The following is a 9,235-nucleotide window of genomic DNA, read 5'->3' as shown; positions in this document are numbered from 1 at the left end:
AATGAGCGCCATCTCGGGATTCTTCCGAGCATTTGTGGAAGAAGGTACGTTTGTAAACCAATGTATTACAATATTATTTACCAACATAGGTTTCAATGTAATAAACTTGTTTTTATTACACTTCAGCATCCCCAGACACTATGCGGCAGCTAATGAAGTTCTGGGTCGCTTGGGAGGTGCCATCCAGTTCCCTCAGAATAGAGATCGACTGGTCACATGGCCGTAAACCCCTGCCAACATCAAGCACTTGCGGGACGCGCTTACAGAGTCCAGACCACTACACCAGTTACTCTACTCTAAAAGAAGACCTCATGGTTTGTCTGCAGTCGGTTGATAGTGGATTTGGCCTGGTTTAAAAGGTTTTTATTTGGAAAACTTGAATGTGACTTGGGGTGCAGTCACACCACGGAGCGGTTTGTTGCCATTCGACGATTACCGCCCAAAAAGGCTCCATTCCCATTGAAAAACATCGGCAGAATACAACCGTGTGACGACACCCATAGGCCATTATTTTAAGTTGTGTAAACCCAGAATCGGACACTTTGCACTAGTTATTACTTTAAACTCTTAGAAGACATGTTCTACTTTGTTCAGTTTTATCTTAACTTTTAAGATTTTGTATGTTGTATTTTGTTGTTCAGCAACTGAACTTAAAAACAATTGTTACATTTGAAACATGTTTGTTCACTGTGTGGTTTAAGTATCACCATTCTACTTGAAATCTGCACTTTCAGGAAATATTCCAACTTACGGAACGGAATGTTACCAAAATAATGTTCATTGATCTTGTTATAGATTGTTTATTCACTACCAGCTGTTAACACATTGACTGCCAGAGTTAAAACACCAGCCATAGCTGCCTGTGCCAGCCATTTTTGAGCTTTCTGGCCAGTCTATCTAGGCCCACAGAACATTTTGTGCTAGGACTATGAACACATGGAATACCTCAAAACAAAGATCAAAATCTCTGAGTTCCTAGCATGTTCGGTTCTTTAGCTATTGGCAGTTGAATATAGCTTGGTTTCACCAAAATCAGCTATCTGGATCAAAAAGCTGAGATAATGAGGCTTTTGTGAAACATTCTCTCTCAGGCAGAACAGTGATTAGACCCTTATATTTTCACCTTCAGTGACACATTACTGACATCAGACATCTGCACAGTTGTTGTTTTCAAACTAACAACACTGAGAAAGTGCTTTTGAACATACTTTTATATAGCTTTTTCACATCAACGTTTATCAACGTGTCTTGTTGATAAACAAATCTCAAGCTCATTTCAAGGTTTTTCTTTTCAAAGTTATAAGATCAAAAGAAGTGCAAAATGACACACACCATTTCGTGTGTGTGTGTGTGTGTGTGTGTGTGTGTGTGTGTGTGTGTGTGTGTGTGTGTGTGTGTGTGTGTGTGTGTGTGTGTGTGTGTGTGTGTGTGTCTCAAGACTTGGCATTATCTGTGCCAATTGTTTGAGTTTGTTTTTACACAACATTATAATTTTACACACACACACACACACACACACACACACACACACACAGGGAGAGGCTGTGTGTGTGTGTGTGTGTGTGTGTGTGTGTGTGTGTGTGTGTGTGTGTGTGTGTGTGTGTGTGTGTGTGTGTGTGTGTGTGTGTGTGTGTGTGTGTGTGTGTGTGTGTGTGTGTGTGTGTGTGTGTCCACTGTCTCCCTCTGGTGGTCAAAATAAATGCCTACATCTGGAGATATAGTGACATTACTGACATCAGACATCTGCACAGTTGTTGTTTTCAAACTAACAACACTGAGAAAGTGCTTTTGAATATACTTTTATATAGGACACATCCATCCATCCAATACAGACATATTGATGACCCCTGATAGAAACCATATATAGACATATAGACTGTATGCAATGTAAGTGAGGAGGAATTATTTTCTGTGAATGCCATGCAGACAAGCACTGAGATCCAGATAGCATCTATGACATAAAACCAATCAAAATCAGAACATGTTTGACTTTTTAGACAGTGAAACAGTCTTATATACAGCCTTATTTTGATCACAACACCCAATTACTGAATATCAGTCCCCAGTAACTCTTGACTGTGTGCAAATGGAACCAAATGGACCCGTAGGGTTGTACAGTAATGGTCAAATAGGGCTAGCTATGTATGTGTTTGTCTATATCCAAATGGACCCGTAGGGTTGTACAGTAATGGTCAAATAGGGCTAGCTATGTATGTGTTTGTCTATATTCTATGTCCAGGTTTTCTTCAGATTAGGACACTGATTTCACTGGTTCCATTTGTACACACAAGAGTTTGCTAGTTTGCTAGTTTGCAATTGTATATCTATGATATAAAACCAACACTCTACAGAAAAACGACTCAGGCAGACACATTTGAACACACTTTATATGGCTTTTTTCAAGTACAACATTTTCAAGTACAACTTTTTCAAGTACCTTTCAAAATGATATACAAAATGACACAATATATCATCATTGTGTGTTTTGCCTGGCCAGCACATCAATGTCTCCTCAGATCCCACAGGGCCAATCTTCACCTCCTGGCGGAGGTGGTCCCCGTGAGGGTTCTGAGTACGTGAAAGCATAGATGTCTTTCACCGACAGAGATGGTTTCACGTACTCAGATCCCTCGGGGCAGTGAGAGACATAAGCAGCACATTTACTGCCAACTGTTGGCTGGCTCAGAGCATAATAAATCATAAATCAAAATAAATACAAAATGAAAATAAAACAAAAGTGCATTTTAGCATAATCGATATAAAGCAGAGATGGCTAAAACAAACAAATACAATCAAAATGATTCAATAATACTTCTCCATAGTGTGGTAATCATAATAGCATTGAGTATGGAGGGGTACTTCACAGCTTTCGCACTGTAACCTTGTCTCACTCCGCTTTTTCCCTCTCTTACAAACTCTGCACCATTTAATTGGGCCCTGCTTTCTGGCAGTGGGGGGGGCATCGACAAGCTTATGGACTTTCATATCGCCACTCAATCGGTCACGAGGTTCCTTCATTCTTGGTGCATAAGGACGCCGGCGGGGGGCGGGGGGGGGGGGGTGAAGGGGGCGCCGGACGGCGGGGCCGGGCAGGATGAGGCTGCTGCTGCTGCTGCTGACAGGCGGCCGGGGGGGCGACAGGCGGGTCTGCTGGGACATCTTGTGGAGGGATATAATCTGCTTCCACTGGGGCATATCTCACAGCGGTCCAAGACTTGACAACACTGAGGATGAAGTCAAACATGCTTTTACAGTCGCCATCTGGATTCCTTGCTTTGTGGAGTACGAATGCGTTGTACATGCAGATTTGGAGTAGGTAGACCACAAACTTGTTGCTCCACTTGGCTGTCTTCCGGATGAAGGGATAGTAGCTTAGGTTTTGATCAAGCCGGTCCACTGCATTCATGCTTTTATTGTACTCAAGGACACAAACTGGCTTCTCCTGTGGCACTTTGTCTCTGTGGTGTTTCTGTCTCACCATCTGGGTCCCCATCTCATCCTTGTGCCGAGTTGTGATCAATCGAACGATGCGCTTGTCTCGCCATGCCAATAACATCACTTTGCCATTGTGTAGCATTTTCCTCTCTCCCACTCTCAGGCTGGACATCGTCACATCCTTCATGGCTTGTGGTTCACCTCTTTTTAGCCTCATAGTACCACAGGCATGTGTGTTGTTATCAAGGAGGAGTTCATACAGGCCCACTGAATTATAATAATTGTCCATAAACAAAGAATACCCGTACCCTGTAAGACCCTGCAACAGAAAAGTGACTGTGTCTGGTAGGGAAGAGTACTGTCCAGAATATGGCTCCATGCTGTAACAGTACCCCGTTCCAGAATCACACAGAATATATGACTTTATTCCGTACTTGGTGGGCTTCTGTGGGTTGTACACTCTGAAGGATAGGCGTCCCCTCCACAGAAGCATCCCCTCATCAATGCTGATGTTGCAACCTGGAACAAACATCTCCTTGAATTTGTCTGTTAGGTAGAGCAAGACCGGGTTGATTTTGCACAGCCTGTCCACGACGTAAATCTCGCCAGCAGCCTCGGCAGCAGCGGCAGCAGCAGCAGCAGCATCAGCCTTATTGTTTGTGAAATGGATGAACCGCCAGATAATCTGGAACCTGTTGCGTGGCATGTTTTGGCCAAAGAACGGTGTAAGTAGAGGGTGATCGGTCGTCCAATAGTGCCGTAGTTCAGGCTTTCGCACAAGGCCAGTGAGGAACAACAGGGCGAAAAACTGTTTCAGTTCTCCCACTGTAACTGGTTTCCAGTCTTTCACTCTGCTGTATGGATGCTGTGCCACTGTCTCCTCATTGGCCTTGATGAACTCTTCAGCATAGATGTTGGTTTGTTCAACGATCATCCCTAGCAGCTCATCAGTCACGAAAAGTGCCAGAAAGTCAACAGGAATGGTGGACTGTATTTCAGCTGCCGCATTGCGTGGACCTGGGGTAGCAGTGAAGGAGATGTCCGTCCTAGGCTCCCAATCTGTGTCCTTCCACACAGCCTCTACAGCTGGGGGCTTTCCACCACGTTCTGTGAAATACAGAAATACACAATTACCATAAAATACATATTTTTTTTATTGGTGTGGCAGTGTTGATTTCTATGAAAATATGACTAAAACTAAATGGAATTTTATTCAACAGACTATGCAGGCATGCAAACAGCCCTGAGGTGAAAAGCGTGACAACATGTTGTTTTCTTTCGGGTCAGGTGTCACACAATTGCCCTATTTGGGTTCAAAAAGGTGACTGTAGCTGAAAAGTGACCCTTTTGCATGTCTAACTATGACTAAAACTGAATCAAAATGTGCTGTCAAATAGAGTGAAACAGTCTTATATACAGCATTATTTTGATCACAACACCCAATTACTGAATGTCACAGTCCCCCATAACTCTTGAGTGTGTGCAAATGGAACCAAATGGAAAATGGTCTTACTTCGTTTACGGCTGACAGGTGGTACTGGGGTTGAAGACGATGGCCCTGCTTCGTCCAACTCCATGTCTGAAATCACAGTAAAACATACAATATTTTGGTAAATAATATGTACATTTATGTTCACTACCAGCATGTGTCACGCTGGTGGTGCATTACTTTGTGGAGCTGTTTAGCCATTTTGTATTTACTGTGGTAAATCTGAATGAAATAATACTATATACAACAAATAAGTACAAAATGGCACAACATATCATTGTGTGTGTGTGACATTACTGGCAGGAATAACACACTATGTGTGACTAAAACTAAATGGAATTTTATTCAACAGACTATGACTAAAACTGAATCAAAATGTGATGTCAAAATCATGTTGTGGTACAGCTGTGATAAACAGAAAACGGTCTTACCTCTTTCACGGTGGACAGGTGGTACAGTTGAAAGCGATGGCCCCGCTTCTTCCAAATCCATCATGTCTGAAATCACAGTAAAACATAAAATATTTTGGTAAATAATATGTACATTTATGTTCACTACCAGCATGTGTCACGCTGGTGGTGCATTACTTTGTGGAGCTTAGAATGAATGACATTTATCATTGCACGGTGGAGTTTAGCCATTTTGTATTTACTGTGGTAAATCTGAATGCAATAATACTATATACAATAAATAAGTACAAAATGGCACAACATATCATTGTGTGTGTGTGTGACATTACTGGCAGAAATAACACACTATGTGTGACTGTGTCAACACATACAGAGCTAGCCTAACACATACAGAGTTGGCCCTAACCTAAATGACCATTACAGTACAATGTGTACAAATGGAACCAAATGGACCCGTTATGAAGAAAATACCATCTATAGAAACCAACAGTACTGTCTACAGAAAATGTTTGAAACAGACAAGTGTCTTGTATATAAGTCTCGCCTTTCCTACAACTAGCAGACTGTGTACGATGAGATGACTCCATTGCTCCATCAGACACATCGTCGTCATCTGAAATAAACAAATCAAACACTGTTGATGTTGTGGACATAAGGTGACCTTATTCCCTTTGATGCATTTTATTATGATGGTGGGGGCCTCGCTGCACCTGGCCTCCACCCCAAAAACTAAAGCCATCAAAGGGATTTGAAAATCATTGTTGACATGGCCTCAAGTCGACCCACAACAGCATCAAAACATTTGTTGTCATGACATGACCTATTCCCTTTGAAGTATGCCTCCCCCCAAAAAAAAAACAGATCTACAAAAATCTTTGTTGACATGGCCTCAAGTCGACCCATAACTGTATCAAAACATTTGTTGTCATGAAATGACCTCTTCCCTTTCAAGTATGCCACCCCCCCCCCCCCCCCCCCAAAAAGCCAGATCTACAAGTCATGCATATAGATAGATACAGAATAAAATAAATACATATTTTATAACTGGCTGACCAATAGTGCAATATCATAGAAATCCACACCGGTCCATCAAAATATAAAATGGCACCATTCAATGATCATAACAATATAAAAGCACTACATTGTGATGCGACTGAATTGTTTGGTGCCATTTTATATGTTGATATAAGTAAGTAGTGCCCCACAGACTTTATACAAATATCAGGTAAAAAAAATAGCCGATTTACAAGCTCACAACGCGTCGCAGCGCGAGGCGTTGTGAGCTTGTAGATCTGCTATTTTCAGAGCGCAACCAAAAGGTAAAATATGATAAATAAATATAAAAAAAATATATATATATTCTTACCACTGGTAAACGGATCGAAACATCGTTTCCTTGGGCTTGGCTCCCAACTCCCAGAGCAATCCGAATCCGATGACTCTTCGCCGTCAGAGGTATCTGGGTTTGGCTCTGGGCAATACGACGCGGTCGCGGACCTAGGTCTGCTGCTACGGCGCACCGGGTCCCCGGTATCGATGTCTGGTACCGCTCTGTTCGTATCCTCCACAGGTGGTGGCGGAGATGGTGGCGGAGGTGGTTGCTGTCTAGGCTTCCGTGGCCGTCGCCGCCGGCGCTTGGGGACGGTCTTAGACACCGATGATCCCTCGGGGGGAGTTTTCACCTCCTCGGATCGGTCTGATAACGTGGAGACATAAGTGTCTTTCATCGACAAAGATGGCTCCACGTTTTCAGATCCCTCGGGGAGAGACACCTCCTTGGATCCCCCAGGTGGCAAAGGTGGTCGCAACGAGGGTTCGGATAACGTGGAGACATAAGTGTCTTTCACCGACAGAGATGGCTTCACGTCTTCCGATCCCTCGGGGAGAGACACCGCTTTCACCTCCTTGAATCCCCCAGGTGGCGAAGGTGGTCGCGGGGGAGCGGTGAAAGACGCCACCGCCGACGGCTTCAAGTCCTCCACAGGTCGTGGTGGTGGTGGTCCCGAGGGAACAGTGAAGGACATTGTCTCCAGAATAGTTCTTTGGGTCGGGTCCCGAGGCCGTTTGGCCTTGCATTTCTTTCCTGGCATCTTTCCTACTCTCGCCTAAAAACGACTCTGCCTAAAGACGACTCTCGCCTAAAAACGAGTTGGCCAAACTATCTCACCTATATATCGATCTATACTATACTACTAAACTACTATACTATATATATATAGTAGAGTTTCGGGGGGCTACGCCCCCCTCAACCCCAGCCGCGCACGGGGCCCAGCGTGGCCGCGTGTATATTGGGGGACCCAAATCGCCGGAGTAAAACTGTGGAAAAGTTTTTTTGAAAAAGGAAAAAATTAGAAGAAATAATATTTTTCATGTTTCAGGGGGTCCACAGGGGGTCCGCGGCCCCCCTGCTGGTCCACTGACCCCCTGTGGAGTGTTGGGACGCGCGGGGACACCCCTGGAACATTGCGGACCCCTACGGTGTTTTTTTTTTGTCATGAAGGTGGTTGCTTGTTTCTGGCGCTTGTTTTTAGAGAACCTGGCATGCCTGGCAACCCGACTGACATCACTGACGTATCCTTGGTATTTGTACTTCCGGGTTGCATAATGATGACATCACTGTCGAGTCCTTTGGTGTCATGAAGCTAGAACGGTTTGTTTACCACATTAGCCTGGGCAACGTGCTGTGCTGTGGCCGTCGCTGTTTGTTTGTGTGTTTGGGATGAACATGGCACGTGAAGGACGGACATATTGTGATCGAGACATGAGTGAAGTGAAAGTAACGGCCTGGGTGGAACAAAGGAGGTACGTAAGAAGGGGGGGGGGGTTGAAGCAAAGGAGCTGCGTGTGTGGTGTTGTGGAGGAGATGGGCAGAGTGCAATGGCGGCCGCTCGTGTTGTTTCGGCGAAACCCGTCGGCGTTCGGTGTCGGTGGTGTGCACGGTAAACGGTACGAAAGTGATTCACCTTCCGTTTTGTCCGACATTTGGTGAGTAGAATTAATTATGTTGCGCGGTGGAAAAGGTGTAGTGAGCAATGAGATGTCCCCTACGCGACGCGTAAATTCAGCGCGGCCGCCAGAGTCAGTTGGCGACATGTGGTCTGGCGGTGCGTTGTTTATTCGATAACAGAGCTGTGGGGTGTCCTCACCGAGGGTGCGGAAGTCGGTCGCCATTTATATAGTTAGATATATCTTACTCTCACCTCTCCTACACACTTTCTCTCTCTCAATCGCTCCTCTCGCCAGTTCTTTGTCTCTCGTTGCTCTTTTGTCTCTCAGTCACCGTCTCTCTTTCTCTGTCTGTGCTCTCTCTCTGTTTGTTTTGAATGCCACAAGGAAGGAATGTGACTCTGCACCGGATTTGTAGTGTTTTGCTCAGATCACATGACTTTTACGATCATGTGACTTTTCTTTTGTCGTAGAAGCTTAATATTAACACACAGGTTGTGGAAGATTGCAATCTACCGTATAACAATAAAAAGACCTAAAAACGAGTTAACTCGATCTAGGCATTCAAGCGATGGATTCTAAAAACGAGTTAACTCGATCTAGGCATTCAATGTGTTAATGTAACTGGTTGTAATTTGAAAAATAAGTGAAGTATATTTTCGATCCAAAAGGCGGGCATTAATACAGTTTCCTGGGAAAGCAAGCTTAAAGTAGAGAAAAGTCCGGTCTAAGGGTTTCAGTCAGAGCATATTTTATTTCCGCCCGACATGGCCTCTGCCATTGTTAAGGTCTGATTCAGCAGCGCGCAGTCACAGGTCAAAACACATTTCTTTATACCAGTTCAAATCTTGCACCAAGAGGCGGGCTAGGTGTTTTAAGCCCAGCCCCCACTTTTTCTAGGCCTATCACACATCAAAGACATTCATTCTGACAGGGTCGTCGTGGCTCGAGTCCC

The 9,235-nt window shown here is 44.3% G+C and overlaps 1 protein-coding gene across 1 annotated transcript; it reads right to left on the bottom strand.

The window, feature by feature from the left end:
- Positions 1-3,001: 3,001 nt before the first annotated feature.
- On the bottom strand, positions 3,002-7,424 carry LOC311041389 (piggyBac transposable element-derived protein 4-like; the record flags this gene model as incomplete). The annotated part of the gene is made up of 4 exons (XM_084086300.1): positions 3,002-4,542; positions 4,949-5,014; positions 5,906-5,947; positions 6,701-7,424. 4 exons carry the CDS (start codon positions 7,422-7,424, stop codon positions 3,002-3,004), a joined length of 2,373 nt encoding a protein of 790 aa, XP_083942426.1.
- Positions 7,425-9,235: the final 1,811 nt, after the last annotated feature.

The sequence above is a fragment of the Gymnoscopelus microlampas genome, assembly GCF_963454915.1.
Source record: "Gymnoscopelus microlampas genome assembly, contig: SCAFFOLD_28, whole genome shotgun sequence".
NCBI lineage: Eukaryota > Metazoa > Chordata > Actinopteri > Myctophiformes > Myctophidae > Gymnoscopelus > Gymnoscopelus microlampas.
The sequence above is the reverse complement of the archived record's forward strand: the minus strand, read 5'-3'. Positions and strand labels throughout refer to the sequence as shown.